The following is a 20,333-nucleotide window of genomic DNA, read 5'->3' as shown; positions in this document are numbered from 1 at the left end:
GTACCAGGCACAATTCTGAGTACTTTAAAACATTAAATTAGTTAATTCTCATAGCAACTCTGGTTTCTATGTAGATATTTTAATAATTCCACTTTACAGATGAGGAAATTGAGACACAGAGAGGTTAAGTAACTTTCTCGAGGTCTCTCAGCTATTAAGTGGTAGAGCTGTGACTGGAGTCTGGGCATCTGCATCACAAACTTTTCTCAATTTCTCATGGGACTTAAATGATCTGAGACCAAGATTTAATCTTCTTTGCTAATTTCAAACATCTTCCCACAGTAACCAGTAACCTTGTATAGAGGCAAACTGAATTTCCTTTTCGGTTAATTAAAATTTAAAGAAATAGACTTTCCTTTAGTAGTAGCTGAGGGCTCTTGGTTGAAGTGAATGAAGGCATCCTCATTGCTTTTAAACTTCCCAGCTCAAAGCTTCCCCTCGTCTTCTGATGGGAGAGGACTTGATGTAAGGGTAGCCACTTCTCTTAGAGCCCGGTGAGGTTCCAAAGGGCTTCTGCCTCCAGCATAGTGTGCTCCAGCTTTCTTTAAAGCCCGTCCATCTAAGATGATGTATTCACTTAAACACACACACGCGTGCACATGCACACACACATGCACGCGCGCGCACACACACACACACACATGCACGCGCGCGCACACACACACACACGCAGGAACTAATAGACTTTTTTTTTTTTTTAAGAGCGATTTTACGTTTACAGAAAAAAATGAGCAGAATGTACAGAATTCCTCTATACTTCCTCCCTACCCGGCTTAAAGTTTTCTCTATTTTAAACACATGTGTTATAACTGATAAACCAATATCAATACATTGTTATTAACTGAAGTCCATAGTTTGCATTAGGGTTCATTCTTCACATTGCATAGTTCTGAGAGTTTTGACAAATGCATAATGTAGTGAATCTACCACTACAATAACATACAGAATAATTTCACCCCCTGTGAGAAGAAAAACAAACCTGTGCTCTATTGATTCATTTCTCCCTTCATCTTCTCCCCAAAACCAGTACCAAGGAGCTGACAGTCTCTTTTCCCCTCTACCCAGAACCTTGGAACCACCAATCTACTTTCTGTTACTATAGATTTATATATTCTGGACATTTCCATTAAAGAGAAGCATACAACACAAGGCCTTTTGTGACTGGCATCTTTTAGTTAGCATAATATTTTCAAGGGTCAGCTATGTTGTAACTTGTATCAGCACTTCATTTTTATGGTTGAGTAATGTTCTGCTGTGTGGATACACCACAGTTTGTTTATCCACTCATCCATTGACAGACATACAAGTTGTTTCCACTTTTGGGAAACTGCAAATAAAGTTGATATGAACATTTCTTTACAAGTTTTTGGTGTGGACATATATTTTCATTTCTCTGGAGTAGATACCCAGGAGTGGAATTGCTAGAATAGTAACTGTGTTTCCCACTTTGAGCACATGACAAACTTTTCCAAAGCAGCTGCATTGTTTTCCATTCTCACCAGCATGGATGAAGGGGTTCCTATTTCTTCACTTTCTTGCCGACACTGTTATTTTCTGTCTGGAGCCATTCCTCTTTTTTTCTTTTTAAAATTTTATTTATTTTTGTATATTATTTTGAGGGTATTGGGTTTCTGCTTAGGCATTAAGATTTTATTTTATTATTTATTAATTTTTTATTGTGTTCTATTAGTCACCATACATCATTAGTTGTTTTTTTTTTTTAAGATTTTATCTATTTATTTGACAGAGAGAGATCACAAGTAGGCAGAGAGGCAGGCAGAGAGAGGGGGAAACAGGCTCCTTGCTGAGCGGAGAGCCCGATGCAGGGCTCAATCCCAGGACCCTCAGATCATGACCTGAGCCAAAAGCAGAGGCTTAACCCACCGAGCCACCCAGGTGCCCTTACATCATTAGTTTTTGATGTAATGTTCCATGATTCATTGTTTGCGTATAACACCCAGTGCTCCATGCTATACGTGCCTACCTTAATACCCGTCACTGGGCTCACCCATCCCCATACCCCCCTTCCCTTCTAAATCCCTCAATTTGTTTCCCAGAGTCCATAGCTCTCCCACTACGATTTCTCCCCCTTCATTTTCCCCTTCTCCTAATATCCTCCATGCTATTCCTTATGTTCCACAAATAAGTGAAACCATATAATTGGCTTTCTCTATTTGACTTATTTTACTTAACATAATCTCCTCCAGGCCCATCCAAGTTGATGCAAAAGTTGGGTATTTATCCTTTCTGGTGGCTGAGCAATATTTCATTGTGTATTGGACCACATCTTCTTTATCCGTTTGTCTGTTGAAGGGCATCTTGGCTCTTTCCACATTTTGGCTATTGTGGACATTGTTGCTATGAACATTGGGGTGCATATGGCCCTTCTTTTAACTACATCTGTATCTTTGGGGTAAATACCCAGTAGTGCTATTGCTGGGTCATAGGGTAACTCTATTTTTAGAGTGGTATCCTATTTTGATTTTGATTTGCGTTTTCTTAATGGTTAGTGATGTTGAATACCTTTTTATGTACTTAGTGGACATTTGTCTATCTTCTTTGGAGAAATTTCTATTCAAACCCTTCCCCAATTTTGTAATAGATTATTTGTCTTCTTACTTTTGAGTTATAAGTATCTTTTGTGTATTTTGGATACAAGTTCCTGATCACATACAAATCAGGTATATGATTTGTGAATATTTTATCCCAGTCTTTGGGCTATCTTTCCATATTCTTGATGGTGCCTTTTCATGGTGTACATTTTGTTGAAGTCCAATTTATCTGGTTTTTACCCATCTGGTTGCTTGTACTTTTGGTATCACAGCTAAGAAATCATTCCATGATCCAAAGTCACAAAGACATATTCCTGTATTTTCTTCTAAGAGTTTAAAATTTTTAGCTTTGCACTAGGGGCTTTTACATTCACTTTTATATATTTTTTTATATAATATGTGATGGGGTCCAAATTCATTCTTTTGAGTTTATTAAAAAGACAATTATTTCCCCCACTGAATTGTTTGGCACCTCAGTCAAAAATCAATTAACCATAAATATTAAGGTTTAATTTTGGAGTCTTATTTCTGCTCCACTAAACTCCTATATGTTTATCCTTTTGCCAACATCTCATTGTCTTGACTGCTACAGCTAAGTCTGAGTCACCCATGTTTGTTTTCCTTTTTAATGTAGTTTTGACTATTCTGGGTCTCTGGCATTTCTGTATGAATTTTAGGATCAAATTGTTAATTTCTGCAAAAGAGGCAGGAATTTTTATAGAGATTCCACTGAACGTGTAGATAAATTTTGAGAGCTTTGACATCTTAAAAATACTGTCTCTAATTCATCAACTAAGGATATCTTTTTATTTATTTAGGTCTTCTTCAGTTACATTCAGTAGCTTTTTATAGTTTTCAGTATACAATTATTAACAATTGTTTGTTAAATTTTTCTTATGTGTTTTATTCTTCTTGATCCTATTATAAGTGGAATTGATTTTTTTAATTTTGAGGTTGTTCATTGATGGTATACATCAAGACAGTCTATTTTTTGTATTTTGGCCTTGTGTCTTGAAATCTTGCTGAACTTTCTTACTCTAACCTTTTTTGTTTTGCAGCAACTTTGAAAATAAGATGCCAACCACCAGTGTTTGTTTGTTGTTGCTGTTATTGCTGTTTGTTTAGTGACTTTCCTGAACTTATTCTTGCAAGTCTCTCTCCTTTGTCCTGTGTGGCTACTACAGTCTCTGCTGTGTTAGCTTAGTGATCAGCTAATGATTAGGCCGGGATTTACTTACATGCCTCGAGCCAAAAAGCCTCCCAGCCTTTGCCAAGGGAATATGTGTACTTATTGGGGCATTCCTTTTTTACTCTCACAGTTTAGACCCTAGCCCTAGCCTCAAGGTCAGCCAGAGGTGAGAGATTCTGTATTTCTCAGGTCTTTCCTGAGCATGAGTACAAACCTCCATGTGCATCTGGCCACAGGAAAATGTCAGAGTTTTTCAAAGTTCCTACAGTCATCTCATTCTCCAGCTTCTTTGAAGTTTTTAGGTCAGCCTCTTGTTTGCCCCAACTATTTTTGCAGCCTGAGACAGCCACATTATGAAAAATAGCCACCGATTGTTTAGACAAGGGCCCCAGGATAAGGTTGTTTACAATGAGTGAATTCTAACTCAGGTCAGAGTGAGGATTTTCAGGGAATTTTCAGAGCAGTAGAACAATGATGAGTCTCTGGGAATGGGGCTTTTAAGGAGAATTCCAGGGCTATTGGCCCCCTCCAACAGCTGCCACACCATTGGTTTTCATAGCTACTGTGATTCCAAGGCTACTGTTTTTCAAGGCTACTGCACAGTTGCAGATGGGGGAAGATGAAGGATGAGAATTGGGTAAGTTATAACACCACAAAGCAGTTGTTGTTACTGAGATTCAGCTGATTGTTGTGATTCTTTGGTTTGTTTCCAGATTTCTAAAAGAGTTGATTTTGGTAATTTTTTTTCCAGTGTTGTCACTGTTTTTTTTGAGGAATGGCTTTTTGAAGATCCTTTCTTGCCATACCAGAAGTGCTTCTCCCATCTCACAAGACATACTATTTAGTATTTTCATAATTTTTTAGCTCTAAATATTTTCTAATTTCCAGATGACTACCTTTTTTAAAAAAAATTTATTTAGATGACTTCCTTTTTGACCCACAAGTTATTTAAACATGTTTCTAAATTTCTAAAACTATAAAGTATTTTTAGGATTTTTAAATAATTGATTTTTAACTAATCTTTTGAAATTCGTTGAAACGTGATGTATAGCCTCAAATACGGGCAAGTGTTTAAAAAAGTCTGTGTATGATTGAAAAGGGCATGTATCCTGTAGTTATTGAGTATAGTGTTCTCTTTATAACTGTTAGATCAAAACTGTTAGCTGTGTTATCCAATCTATTTCCAAGTTCAGCAAACTTCTCTACAAAGAGTAAGATAGTAAATATTTTTTTTATTATGTTCAGTTAGCCAACATATAGTACATCATGAGTTTTTGATGTAGTGTTCAAGAATTCATTAGTTGCATATAACACCCAGAGTTTATTTAGACTTTGTGAGCCATATTGTCTCTGTCACAACTATTCACCTCTGCCATTGTAGCATGAAAATAGCCATAGACAATACATAATTAAATGAGCATGGTGTATTGTGTTTAAAGAAAACTTATTTATGGACACTAGAATTTGAATTTCATATAATTTTCATGTATTGCAAACTATTTTTCTTTTTTTCTTTTAATTATAATTGTATTATAATTAATTTTCTTTTAATTATATAGAAATGTTAAAAGAAGTATTACTTCACAGACTACAACAGACAGCAAGCCACATTTGCTTGACAAGTCAAAATTTGCCAACCATTGTTGTATAACCTCACAGATATTTTTAATCTACTGTATCAATTTATTCAGCAGAAGTATATTTAAATAAGGGTAGAATAATCTATCCAAGGCTATCCTTCTTATAATTTAATATTTATCTCTGAAATTATTATATCTTTTTAATATTTCTGTAAGATTTTTCTTCATATACTTTGAGGATGTGATTTTATTAACTTATAAATTTAGATATCTTCATAGTAAATTTAACTTTTTATCAGTATGCAATGGCTTTTTGTTCTAGGATTCTTTTTTGCCCTAATGTCTATTTTGCTTATATTATTATAGCCATACCAGCTATCATTTAATTCCTTTGCAGTATAACTTTTTCATACTTTGTTTTACTTTCAGTGGTTTATGTTTAAATGTATCTGTTGTAAGCAACTTATAGGTGAATATTTTAAAAATTCGATTTGATAATTTTTGTCTTTTAATCAGAACTTCTAATCCATTTATTGTGTAACAGATATTTTCTGAAAATGTCTTTATGTTGTCCCCATCCTTGGATGATAATTTTACTGGTTACAGAATTCTGGATTGACAGGTGTTTTCTCTCCAGTAGATTGACAAAAAATCTTTAGACTCTTCTTGCTTACAGTGTTGCTGTTGAAAAGTTGGCTCTCAGTCTAATTGTTGTTGCTGCGAAGATAATCTAACTGCCTTGAAAATATTTTCTTTTTCTTATTATAATTTCAATACAATGTGGCTAGGTGTGAGTTTCTTTTTATTTATCCAAGTGAGAATAAATTGGGATTCTTGAGTCTATGGATTAGTATCTTTTATTTATACCAGAAAATTCTCAATAATTACCTTTTCAAATCTTGTTTCTGTTCCACTTTTTGCATATATTAGAGACTTTTACCTCTCTTTTATTATTTCTATTATTTTGACTCTCTGAGAGTCATTCTAAATAATTTCTTTAGATCTTATCAGTTCTTTTTTAACACTCTGGAAATAGAAATAAGTCCAAATTAAATCTTAGGGCAAAAGTAAAGTTTAGCTTCATGCATATGTATTATTGGGCTCTTCCTATTAGTTAAATCTGCATCTTAGGCTAAGATCCATCCTCTGATGCACACTTCATACTCTGAATCTGAGGAATCTTCCTAGAGTTAACAGTCCTTCACTATCTTTGTTTGTAATTTGCTTCTGGGTCTGAGTTTACCTCATCATTGAGGTTTGATAATGCTGGCCAATCTCATCTACAGATCACTCATCATTATTTATACAAATGGAGCAAATCTATCCATGATAGAGGGATTGAGATAGTATTCACAGAGTTCCATAAGGCTTTTTCAGTTCTGTATTCCTTTCCAAATAGGTGGTGGTGGATTGGAAGGAGGGATGCATCAGATGATTAGCGATGCAGTAGTTGGATTGTACAGATCCTCTCCCCTAGTGAGAGGCCAAGGATATATGCCTGGTTGGTAAATTTCTTTGGAACCACAGCTGAAGAAAGCAGTTTCCTATCTATGAGTAACAAAATGAAACAATCAAGGGAATAAAGAGTGAAATAATCTGGTAAAATGCTAGAGTTCAGTAAGTCGAAAGAAGGAATTTAAGATATGGAGCAAAGGTAGGGTTTAAAAACTGGGCTACAAATCTCCAAATCTGGAATCCGGGGAGCTATAGGCAACATTCAAAATTATACAGAAATTGACCAGAATAGGTATTTTCCCACTTGAGAAATAATATAATTGATGAATACCACTTAGAATTTCTGTCACAGTGTCTGAGGTAGCTTACAGTGTGTTAAGCTTAATGTATAATCTATGTAATTGATATTATAATTATATTGTATTTGATTTTACTTGAACTTCTGCAGGAAAAAGTCACAAAAATCAGTCGTCAATGGCACATAAGAATGAAAGCCATGAACCTCACCCAGAGACAGTTCAAAGAGTAACTCCTGTGGAGGTTCATGTAGGCACCTGGTTTACAACCACACCAGAAGGAAATCGGATTGGCACCAAAGGATTAGAAAGAATAACAGACATGACCCCATTATTATCCTTCAAGGCCACAGATCCTGTCAATGGAACGGTATGGCAAACTATTGTTTATTGCAAAATTTTATAAATCATTAGAGTTCTGAAACAACATATTAGAAGAGTACCTAGCAAATACTTAATTTACTCTAACTACTTGGTAAGTAGTAGATGGATAGATGAACAGATGGATCCTTCTTTGCAAGCGCAAAACATTTCTGTGGTTTATTTTACTTGAAAAATGTACCATGAAATACTAATTTTTGAAATGAGAAACAGATCATGAATATTTATATCACATTTAAGGCATACAAGATTAATTATGTCATATATTTCTTTATGTTGAATATATTTGTGTAATGTCTTATCTTCTAGAAGTTGAGGGGCTATGCTTTGTTCCTTTTTCTTTGTGTGAAACTGAAATAAGTGGTAGAAATTTATTCATGATCCATGACTCCAAAGAATGTATGGTATATTTAGGGAGATGCTCACATTAAATAATGCAAGAATTTGGCAACATTACAGAGTAACTGGACAAAAGATTTTATTTGTAGCCGAAGAATAAGTGACGAATGGTGTAGAAAATAATGGTTTTGAGGCACCAGTTAAGCCTCCAACTCTTGGTTTTGGCTCAGGTCACAATCTCAGGGTAGTGAGATTGAGCCCTTTGTTATGCTCTGTGCGTATGCAGAGTCTATTTGAGAGTCTCTCTCTCTCTCTACCCCTCCCCCTACTCATGTGCCCTCTCTCTCTTTCTCATAAATAAATAAATAAAATCTTAAAAAAGAAAAGAATGGTTTGGCTTATGATGTGAAATCAAAACTTCTGGGATGAACGATAGTGGCAGGCTTTGTGGCAGGATTTCTGTTAGGGGATTGAAGGTTCTGTGTACATTATCTCATTCAGTCTCCACACCAGTGAATATCATATTATACCTATGAGGAAATCAGGCCTCAGCAAGTTGAATAATGTGGTCAAGAGTACACATTCAGCCAGTGCTAGATCCTAGTTAGGAGCAGTTGTTGGCGACTGAAAACTGAGCTCTTTCCATCCCTCAGCTAGTCCTCTAAAGTCTTATGTGGAGCATTTCAGTGCCCTCTGAAAGTAAATGACATGATGGATAGGTGCCTTATATCTGGGTTCTATCTTATAGGTGCCTTATATCTACCTTTGCTTATAACCATGTGCTGCTGGTCAAAAGCAAAATGACTGCTCACTATTGAGATGAATTACATTACCTAACCAAACATGTCTTCCTTCCTTCTTTAGTCAGCTTCTGAAATAATTTTGTAATCTCTTACCTTGCCTGCTAGTTGTATTTTTTGTGAGACTCAAACTACGTATCATTACAGGAAGGTTTTTCTGGTCACTTCAAATAACTCCCTTCTATTCATCCTCTGATATAGATTACTTGGCATAATATGCAAATGCGATTAACATTTCTTAATAACTCTCAGTTTCCCTAATTATTACCTGTCACCATTACAGAAGCATGAACCAATGCCCAAGAGCCTGGATTCAAGCACTTGTTGAACATCAAACATATAACAGAATAATAAAAACAACAGTAATAATAATACTTAACTGAGCGCTTGTTGTTTGCCAAGCCCTGTTCTCCTTTTATTCTCACAAAAGACCAGTGTTTACATTTTACAGATGAGGCAAAAACATAAGGTTACATAATTTCCCCAAAAGCACACAGCAAGTAGTAGAGTCAGAATGTGGACCCCAAGGTTGCAATCCAGATCCCGTGTGCCTAGCCACCAGGGACCTAAGGGTCAAGAAATCACATGGTCGTATGAAACAAAATTGAAAATGGATTTTTTTCATGACACATGAAATATCACTAAATTAGAGGCATGGGCACTGCCCTTGTGGTGACACAGATCTGGGTTTGAACACCAGCCACACTCCCTACTGGCTGTGTGACTTTGGACAATCTTCTAATCCAATTTTCCTTACTTACAAATGGAGATAATAGTGATTACCTGAAATAGTTGCTAAGATTAATGCCAGATCCAACACTATCAGGTGTTCAGTAAATGTTCTTTCTACTCTATTCTTACCACCACTGAGAATAATGATTTTCCCACTGTACAGTGATCAGAAAGTGTCAGTGTTATGTGGTGTTATGAAATGTTTGAATAATTCTAAATAACAGTGTGTGAATATTTTTACTGGATAAAAAGGTAGTATTACCTCTTGCTGACTTGATGACTGACTAAATGTCAATCACTTTACCAACATTATTTCATTTAATCCACATAATATGCCTGAAGCAGATGCTAGTGTTGCCTTCATTTTGCAGATGAGGAAACTAGAGCACAGAGAAGTTAGGCCACTTGCCTAGGTCAACCAGCCATTGGCAAAGTTGGGATTTGAATTCAGGCAGCTTTACTCCAGAGCTCATACTCTCAACCACTGTATTCTTCAGTGGTGTTTCTCATTAAATGCATTAGCTGAGAGTGCCAATGATAAGAACATAAAATAATGACAGCATGCATTTCTCTCAAATATAGTGATTTCTGCCTACTATAAAGAGATAAAGCAATTATCACCTGCTTCCAATGGCCCCAGAAATTTGAGTCAAAACATAGCTAACAAACCTACTGTCATATCCATCTGGACTCTTCAGTGAAATACTGTGTCCCTTACAGTTAAGACAGTACAAGTTAGAAAATACTTGATGATTGAAACATGTGCTACATAGTTTGCAATACTGTTATTGCCAGTTGGACAGCACCTGTGCAAGGAAGGGGATGGAAACATAAATGGGCAAAGGGAGAAGCTGAGCTGTGGCACAGACCGACAAAGCCTCAGCCAACTGGCAGGGGCTCAGGAGCTGGTATGCTCTGCCCCAGTATCCCAAGTCTGGTAGCATTCCACGTTGGAACATACCTGGGACATACTGTGTTGACCAGGTAACCATCCTTTGGCTTCCTGCCTTGGATGATAACAGCTATTTTCCTTCTCAGACCTTCTATCCATCCTCCACAATAATCCTTTCCACTGGAATAGAAAAGATTACAGGTTACCGTGGACAATCAAGCTAACAGAACAACCAGGCTTTAATCTGCATCTGCATTTGCTCTGCTTTAGGGAAGGACACAAGGCAGCAAATGCAGCAAGATCAATGTGGCACCCTCACTCAGCTGGGAGGCCCAGCAATGACCCACAGGTGCAGCTTCCTTTACCCTTCAAGCCCACCTGGGGCACAACCTGCAGCAGCAGACAAGAGCCTGTGAGTGTGTGGATCAGCTTGACGCAGAGAAACCACAGCCTCTGTTCCCCACCAATCTTCACATTCTGTTCTGATGGCATTAGACTGAGAATGGCATAGCAGGCCAGGGAGCCCCTGTAATTTTCAAGGAGGCAGGACCTAGGGTCATTTTCCCAGACAGACCGGGGCTAGGCCAGTCCTGGCGTTAACTTTTTTCTCACAAATATACAACAGTGGAAGGAGCATCAATTTTCAAGTCCAATGGCCTTAGTGCGACACCAGCCCTGGCGTTTGCTGAGTGACCGTGAGCAAATTCCTTAACTTCTCTAAGCATGCATTCCCTCATCTACAACATGGGGATAGCATTACCTGCCTTCCAGGATTGTTGCAAAGCTTTGACCAAATAGAGGAGATCAAACTTAAGCTTACAAATGGACAACAAGGATTTTGATGGTATTCAATGAGGTATAAAAATAAATGGACTTGGGATTAACCATCTGACCAAATAATCATGCTCTGCCTTTGTATGTTCAGGTCATGACAACTCGAGAAGACAGAGTGGTCATTGTGGAAAGAAAAGATGGTACTCGGATAGTGGATCATGCTGATGGTACCCGAATCACAACCTTTTATCAAGTTTATGAAGATCATATTACTCCTCCAGAAGATAATAAAATAAGTGAGTTTTATTTTTCAAGCATGGGACAATATGTGTCTTTAGAATAAGATGAGTACGAACCTCACTGCGTTTTTTAACCCACACATAAGAAAAATAATTTTTTTAAGAACTCTGCCAACCAAAGAACACATGTGCAGTCTAGAGCAAGGGCTCTATGGCCCTTTTGCTACCTTTTTTTTTTTTTTTTTAATCCTCAACAGTCGTGGGAGTGATAACTCTAGTTGGCTGATGGATAGTAATAGTAACTTTTTCCATTTTCACTGCTAAAATATAGTCTGGATTGGTGGCAACTAAAAGTTAATAATTATGACTCTGTTGCCTGGGGCATTAGCTCTCAGACCTGTTTCTGTTGATCCTTACGGAATCTGATTTGCATAAAGGTGATCTCAGTAAGGCCCTCCTTCAATTCTGAACATGCCTCTCATTATCAGAGACAGCATGAGAGAAGAACAAAGCTGCAGGTGCTAATTAACAGGAACCTGGGCAGAGACTCTAAAAGCATAACGCCTTTCCTAACCTAAATTTAAACAAGATTTTTAATGGCAAATTATTCCCTGTCTCCCTTTCCTTTAATTCCAGGGTTTATTTGCTTAATGCATTAAATGCTTCCTTGCCAAATTAAGTGCAACAAAATTGGCAAGCCAGTGAGAAAGAACAACCTTCGTATCCCACCTGTTAGAGTGAGAATTAAAAGAACCACTGGAGAGGGCAATTTTAAAATATCTGTAACTTTGAAATGGGCATATCATATGATGCACTAACTCCACTTCTGGGTACATGTAGAAAGACACTCTTAACAACACTCTTACTCATTTGTACAAGGAAACAGGTTCAGGGTGTTCCTTGCAGCACCAAATATGATATCAAAATGCTGGGAAATAAAAAAATGTCCACCAACAGCAGAATAGAGAAATAAAATGCAGTATATTCTTACAAAAGAATACTATATAGTACTTAAAAGGAATGAAGTACACACATGCACACATATGCCCACACAACTACATATCACGATGGCTGAAGGTCTCAAAGCAATGTCAAGTAGAAAATGTAGGTGTAAAATGATACATACAGTGTTATACAATGTATGCATATTTAAAACCACAGAAGATTATATATGATTTTGATATATATATTTATAGAAAAGATAAAAGTAGACTTCAAGAGAAGGAGATAAAACCAGGGATAAGGAGAAAAGTGAACCTCAGCTTACCTGCAATTTTTCTCTTATATACATATTAAGAATGTTGAAACAGATATGACAAAATATTAACAAGCGTAAATTTTGATTGGCGAGTATATAAATAGTTAAATTGTCTTTTATGCTTTTCTGGGTGTTTTCAATTATGCAAAATAAAAATAGTAGTAAGAACAAAACAGCACATTAAATTAAGGAGCAAGAGTTATTCTGGAAGAATTCCTCTGCATTGACAGTGAGGAGGCCATGCACCAGCCCTGTGAAGTGAGTTCTCAGCACATGGTCTCAGCTTCTAGCCCAGATGCCAGGAGACAGGAGCAAACTCAGCAGGCAGGCGTGTTTCCCAATGTGTGCATCCTGTGAGATCTGCTTACCTTGCATTTGCTTGCAGCTGAGAGTCCTCAAACTGTCACCAGGCAGGTGAAGTGCATGCGGATAGAAAACTCACACTATGCCACTATCATCACCAACTGCGAGGACAGTAGCTGCTCTGCCACCTTTGGGGATGGGACGTCTATTATTGCAAAGCCACAGGGAACATACCAGGTGGGTCTAGGAGAAATGAGGAGTGCCAAAGAGAAGTGTCCATTTGAATAAGAAAACTCACTCCTCTGGGGTGGTGAATATTCCTGCCACATACAGCTGTTGTTCCCTTTGTCTCATGTACTTAGAACACACTTCTCAATCTCTTTTTACTTTTTCATCTTCTTTTTGCAATCCATTGCAGAAAACCACTGTCCTGCTTGTCTTACAATGCTTTCGTATTTTCAGATCAAGGTTTTAAAATGTATTTGTTGGGGATCTTTTATTTAGTAGGTGTCAGGCACTGTTAGAAGCACTCATGTGATCTGTCCTGTGCCTACCCGACCAGCTTCACCTCCTACCACCTCTGTCCTTATTCACACTCTCCCATCCTTCCCATCTCCAGTCCATTGCCACTTTACCTAGAGTCCCCATAGGATGGGAAGGAACATATGATCTGTGGGTCCTAGGAGAACAGCTTACAAAGCTTTGTTCTTGAAGGCTCAGCGAGGAGAGCTCTTAGCAACTCCTGTACCTTCTTACATTTTCCTATTAATCACAACCACCTAGTGTCAGCCTGCAGTCTCTTGGAAGCCTTGGAAGGATTTGCCCTCATCTTTCCACTTGCCTGAGAAGAGACACAAGTGCCAGGATGTCACATACAATGTCACAGAATACTGAGAGCACAAAATCAGAAGATGACTGACTAAGACCTCAGTGTCAAATGTTACTGTGAAAGCTGCTAAAATCGGTTTATGCCTCCCATCTCTCCAAATGATGATACCCTACTCCCTCTTCTTCCAGTGTAGATTGTCATGGGGCAAGGCAGGTGCTGAAGGTGAGACATGATTGTGGTATGTGGCAGTTGACTAAGGGGAGCAATCCTTCTTCAATACTCAGAAGGTCCATTTTCTTCAGCAGATTGGCAGCATCCATATTCTGGTACCATGTGTGCTGCCAGATGTCATGATAATCCCCTAAGATTCTGTGATGAGGCCAGTTTTTGCCTTATTTTTATCATAGTACCAAACTCAAATGGTTACAGCTATGAGGGCAATGGAATTTTAGAACCAATGACAGTTGCCACTGGAGAAAGAGACATAAACAGAAAAGAGATCCAACTTACAGACATTCAGTATCCACCATTATTGTGTAGCCACTTGTTCCTTCCAGGTTTGCCCATTCTCCCAAAACACAGCCCAAGAATGGATTGGAAGGTTGACCATTCTTGGCTGAGAAACACACAGACCTTTAGTTCCCAAATGGAAAAAAAAAAAAAACTCCAAATAAATTTACCAATACCTATTATAGTTCTGCAGTTGTATAGCACTGAAAGATGGCATGCAAAAAAATCCTCTGCCCACCTCCTATTAGTGGTCATCACTCATCGCTCACCAGCATGAGAACAATGGGCAATATAATGAAAGAGGCAGGATTTAGGCAATATAATAATAATAATAATAATAATAATAATAATGGAGGTTGAGCTTGGTATAGTCCACCATTGTACCTTAGCAGCACTAAAATGATTAACCAAGACATCAAATAGGAGGCATGTATAACAGTTGTTATCCTCTATGACTAAAAGGTGCACAAATAGGGGTGGGACCATCCACCCAGCTAGAGGGTTTCACGAAGACAAGATGACAAATAATGGGTCTGTTATCCCCCATGGGAAACCTTCCTCTGTCCCTCATTCTAGGAACTGAAACCAATTTCCCTAGACCAGAAGACCTATTGTCTTTTGGGGACAGTGTGTGTATGTGTGTGTGTGTATATATGCTTGAACAAGCTTCTGAAAGAGAGTAGTCAGACTGTTCTTCTATACCACTATGATCCAACCTAAGTGGTTCCTTTGGGGAAGATACAGAAATGTAATAAGCATTTATAAGAATGCTTTGAAGTAGGACTTCAAGGGTCCTTGTCTTTGTTAGCAATACCATAAACAAACACCTTATAATAATGGAATGTGGTTATATCCTCTACTCGGTATATGAAATCAGTTGGAAGAGGCAAATTTTATAGTAAACTTTGAACTGTGAATGTAAAATATGAGAATGTAAAATCATGAGAATTCTATTATCTAACTGGCTATCGGGTTAATCAAAAACAACCACTAGCAGAAAATGTGGATCTGTATTTGCCACGTTGAGTCTCTAGGCTTCAGCATAGATGTTTCTCCAGGTTAACATCCTAGAAAGAAAGGCACATCCTGTTTATCAGGTTTACTTTTGGCATTTCAATATTTCTGCTTCACCTGGTCTATGGTATATGTCTTAACAGTGGATGTTATAGGACATCTTTTTCTGTCCAGAGCAGCTTTCAATAAGTTATAGAGTCAAATCTGACAGTTTGGGTCCATTTTGATGAAGACTTTTGGAGCCCAGGAAAGTTGCAAATTTAACCAAACACATTACCTACTGTAAAATGTACCTGGAACCACAGAGAAGTCTCAGAATTAGCCAAGATCCAACGGGGTTTTCTGGGCCTAGGCAATGGTGGATAGTCAGTATGAGACACTTTCAAAGTGATAGAGTAAGAACTCCTGAAAATACACTACTACATAAAGACAACTAGAAAACTGAAAATATTGTTCAAATCAACTTTTTGGCAAACTAAAATTGAAGCAAACATATAGAAGTAAATAATAGATTATAATAGAAATAAATAAAAGACAGAATAGAAAACCATAGAGAGAGTCAATGAAACCAGAAGTTGTTTCTTTGAAAAGATCAACAAAATTAACAAACTTTTAGGGACAGAGAGAGAGAAAGAAGAGGGGGAGACCCAAATTATTAGAATTAAGAGTGAAAGATAAAACATTTTTACAAATCTTACAGAAATGAAAAGAATTATAAGGAAATACTATGAATGTCAACAGATTAGATGCAATAGATGAAATAGATAAATTTCTGGAAAGGTACAAACTTCCAAATCTGAGTCAAGAAGAACTAAAAACTCAGAATAGACCTATAAGAAGTAAAAGATTGAATTGGTAATTTTAAAATTTAGCACACCGAAAAGCCCAGGGCCAGATAGCCTCACTGGTAAATTCTACCAAACATTTATGGAGGAATTAATACTGGAGAATTTTCATAAACTTTTCCAATATATAGAAGAGGAGGGAACACTTCCCAACTAATTCCGTCAGGTCAGTATTACCCTGATAAAACCAGACAAAGTCATCACAAGAACACTCCAGACCAGTATCTTTTATGAAGATAGATAAAAATCCTCAAGAAGGTGCTAGCCAACAGAATCCAGCAACATGTAAAAAAGAATTATACATTGTCACCAAGTGGGATTTATCCCAAGAATTCAAGGTTGGTTCAAGATGCAAAAATCAATCAATATAATATATCATATGAAAAAATAAAGGACTAAAACCACATGATCATCTACCTAAGACTCAGAAAAAGCATTTGACAGAATTCAGCACCCTTTCACGATTAAAAAAAAAACTCAGTGCACTAGGAACAGAAGGAAACTTCTTCAACCTCATAAAGGGCATCTACAAAACAAAAAAACCACAGCTAACAAATAGCATTCTTATCGCTATTTGTTAAAAAGCTAAAAGCTTTCTGTCTAAAATCCGGCACAGCACATGAATGTTTGCTCTCATCCTTCCAACTCAGCATTGTACTGAAGGCTCTAACCAGGGCAATCAGACAATAAGAATAAATAATGTGCAAGCAGATTGGAAAGGAAAAATGTAAAACTATCTCTCTTTTTACGGATGATATAAAAGCATATCTAGAAAATCCTAAGAAATGCAATCTACCAAAAACACAATGTACACATACACACACAATTAGAACTAATAAAAGAGTTCAGCAAGTTTGCAAGATGTAAGATCAATATACAAAAGCCAATTATATTTTTCTACATTAACAAAAAGCAATATAAAATTGAGATTAAGAAAACAATGCTGTTTAAAGTAGCATCAAAAGGAATAAAACACTTCTCTTCAACAAATGGTGTTGGGAAAACTGGACAACTACATGCAAAAGAATGAAACTCAACCACTTTCTTATGTTATACACAAAAATAAACTTAAAATGGCTTAAAGACCTGAATATGAGACCTGAAACCATAAAAATTCCAGAAGAGGGCATAGGCAGTAATTTCTCTAGCACTGGCTGTAGCTATATTTTTTTAGATATGTTTTATGGAGCAAGGGAAACAAAAGCAAAAATAAACTGTTAGGACAACATCAAAATTCCTTCTGCACAGTGAAGGAAACAATCGACAAAAAACTCAAGGAAAACCTATTGAATGGGAGAAGATATTTGGAAATGATATATCTGATAAAGAGTTAGTATCCAAAATATATAAAGAACTTACACAACACACACAAAAAATAAATGATCCAGTTTAAAAATGGGCAGAAAACATGAACAGACATTTTTCCAAAGAAGACATATAGACAAGAAAAGGTGTTCAACATCACTAGTAATCAGAGAAATACAAATCAAAACTACAATGATATACCACCTCACACTTGTCAGAATGGCTAAAATCAGCAATACAAGAAGCAAAAAGTGTGGGCGAGGATGCAAAGAAAAAGGAACCCTTTGCACTGCTGGTGGAAATTTGAATTGGTGAAGCCACTGTGGAAAACAGTATGGAGCTTTCTCAAAAAGTTAAAAATAGAACTATCTTATGATCCAGTAATGGCACTACTGGGTATTTACCCAAAGAATAGAAAACCACTAATTTGGAAGGATATATGCACCCCTATGTTTATTGAGCATTATTTATAGTAGTCAAATTATGGAAACAGCTCAAGTATCCATTGATAGATGAATGGATAAAGAAGATGGAATATATATATTCCATCTTCTTTATCCATATATATATATATATATGTATATATATATATATAGCACTACATATATAATGGAATATTACTCAGCCATAAAAAGGAAGGAAATCTTGCCATCTGCAGCAACATGGATGGATCTAGAGAGTATAATTATAATGCTAAGTAAAATAATTCAGAGAAAGACAAATACCATAGGATTTCACTCATAGGTGGAATTTAAGAGACAAAACAAATGCAGAAAGGAAAAAAAGAGAGTGATAAGCCAAGAAACAGACTCCTAACCATAGAGAACAAACTGATGATTACTAGAGGAGAGGTGAGTGGGGTATGGGTGAAATAGGTGATGTGGATTAAAAAAGGAATAAAATAATTAGAAATAAATTTAGTAAGACTTATACACTGAAAATTACAAAATATCACTGAAAGAAATCAAAGACCTAATAAACAGAAAACATCACATATTAAGTTTATGGAAAAGTTAACATTATTAAGATGGCAGTACTCCTTACATTCTTTATTAACACCCCAGCCACCTGTTTTGCAAAAATTGACAAGCTGATACCAAAATTCGTATGTAAATTGGAAATACTCCAAATAACCAAAACAATCTCGAAGAAGAACAAAGTTAGATGACTCACACTTCCTGATTTCAAAACTTACTACAAAGCTACAGTAATTAAGACAGTGTGCTACTAGAATAAAGATAGGCATATAGATCATTAGAATAGAGCTAAGTAGTCATTTATTATCAATTTGTGGTCAATAAATTCTTTATAAGCATGCCACGCTAATTCAATGGGGAAAAGAATAGTCTTTCAACAACTGGTTAATAAAGTTGACCTGTACCTCACACTATACACAGAAATGAACTCAAAAAGCACCAAGGACTTAGTTGTAAAAGCTCAAACAACAAACCTCTTAGAAGAAAAGATAGTGCAAATCTTCATGTCCTTGAATCTGGCAGCAGTTTCTCGTGCAAAAGCACAAACAAAATGAGAGGTTTGTACTCTAAAGGATACCACACAGAAAGTGAAAAGACAACCAACAGAATGGAAGATATTATTTGTAAATCATACAAATAATAATAGTCTAGTATCCAGAATGTATAAAGAACGACTACCACTCAACAATGAAGACTAATAATGCAATTTTTAAATGGCAAGGATTTGAATAAACATTTCCCCAAAGAAGTTATATAAATGACAAATAAGCACATGACAAGATGTTCAGCATCATTAATTATTAGGGAATTGCAAATTAAACTATGAGATACTATTTCCCACCCACTAAAATGACTAGAATGAAAAAGACAGACAGTAATAAGTGTTGGTGAGGATGTGGAGAAATTGGAATCCTCATACATTACTGATAGGAATGTATAATGCTGCAATTGCTTTGGAAAACAGTTTGGCAGTTCCTCAAAAAGTTAAAAATAGTTATCATATGACCCAGCAATTCCACACCTAAGCAGACATCCAAGGGAAATTAATTTATATATCCACCCCCAAATTTGTATACAGATGTTGATAACATTGGTAATAATACAAGATTGTGAAAATAACACATATGTCCATCAACTCACAAAGAAACAAAATCTGATATAGCTATACAATGGAATATTATGCATCCATGAAAAAGAATGAAGTATTGATACATACTACAACATGGATGAATCTTGAAAATATTATGCTAAATGAAAGAAGCCAGACACAAAAGGCCTTGTATTGTGTGCTTCCATCTGTATGAAATGTCTAGAATATTCAAATCCATAGAGATAGGTGATCACAGATTGCCAGAAGCTAGGGGCAGGAGTGAGGCAATTACTTGGAAAAGATATTGAAGTAAGTAGATAAATTATGAGTGAGGACATGAAAGGAATTATGCCCTAATTATTAATTTTGCCTCTTTATTAGGGAACCCTTCCCAAAGCTAACATCCTCTCTTGGATGATGTTTTTAACTCTCTTGGATAATGTTTCCTGGAAAAAAAATAGTTTATGGCTGAGATCTTTGTCTAATTTTTTCCCTAAAAACAATTTTCCGAATCCCTTACATTGAACAAGACATTTTAAATAATTTCTCTTTTTCTGTTACCCTTCCAGGTGTTACCTCCAAACACAGGCTGCCTCCACATTGATAGGGATTGCTCAGCTATATATTGCCATGAATTAAGCAGTGATATATACCATCCTTTCCAAAAACGTGAGCAGCTAAGAGCTAGCAGGTACATCATGAAGCACACATCAGAGGTTATCTGTGAGGTCCTGGATCCTGAGGGAAATACCTTTCAGGTAAAGGGCATCATTAATATGGAGAAAGGGGCTGGATTTTTTTTTTCTTTTTTTTTTTTTTTGTAGATATTTCACCCCAGAGAGCTTCCATGAAGCTTTACACCATAGCTGCTTTGGGGTTAGTTACCCACTTAACGTCAGTACTTTGCATAAGCAATAATGAATGTCAACAATCTTTGCTTCTCAAGTGTACTTCCAAGGAGATAGAAAGTCAA

At 36.5% G+C, this 20,333-nt stretch overlaps 1 protein-coding gene across 1 annotated transcript in view; it reads left to right on the top strand.

Annotated features, from left to right (window-relative positions):
• Positions 1 to 20,333, top strand: part of LOC111143066 (sperm associated antigen 17) — a 262,265-nt gene that overhangs the window by 153,220 nt on the left and 88,712 nt on the right. Inside the window, exons 30-33 of the mRNA XM_022496516.1 lie at positions 7,225 to 7,442; positions 11,142 to 11,286; positions 12,873 to 13,027; positions 19,930 to 20,118. Coding sequence (XP_022352224.1) covers positions 7,225 to 7,442; positions 11,142 to 11,286; positions 12,873 to 13,027; positions 19,930 to 20,118 — 707 coding nt within the window. The remainder of the gene's footprint in view (positions 1 to 7,224; positions 7,443 to 11,141; positions 11,287 to 12,872; positions 13,028 to 19,929; positions 20,119 to 20,333) is intronic.

The sequence above is a fragment of the Enhydra lutris genome, unplaced genomic scaffold (genome assembly GCF_002288905.1).
Source record: "Enhydra lutris kenyoni isolate GAN:26980312 unplaced genomic scaffold, ASM228890v2 scaffoldscaffold9, whole genome shotgun sequence".
Lineage (NCBI taxonomy): Eukaryota > Metazoa > Chordata > Mammalia > Carnivora > Mustelidae > Enhydra > Enhydra lutris.
Note: the sequence above shows the minus strand (reverse complement) of the source record. Positions and strands in the feature narration are given on the sequence as shown.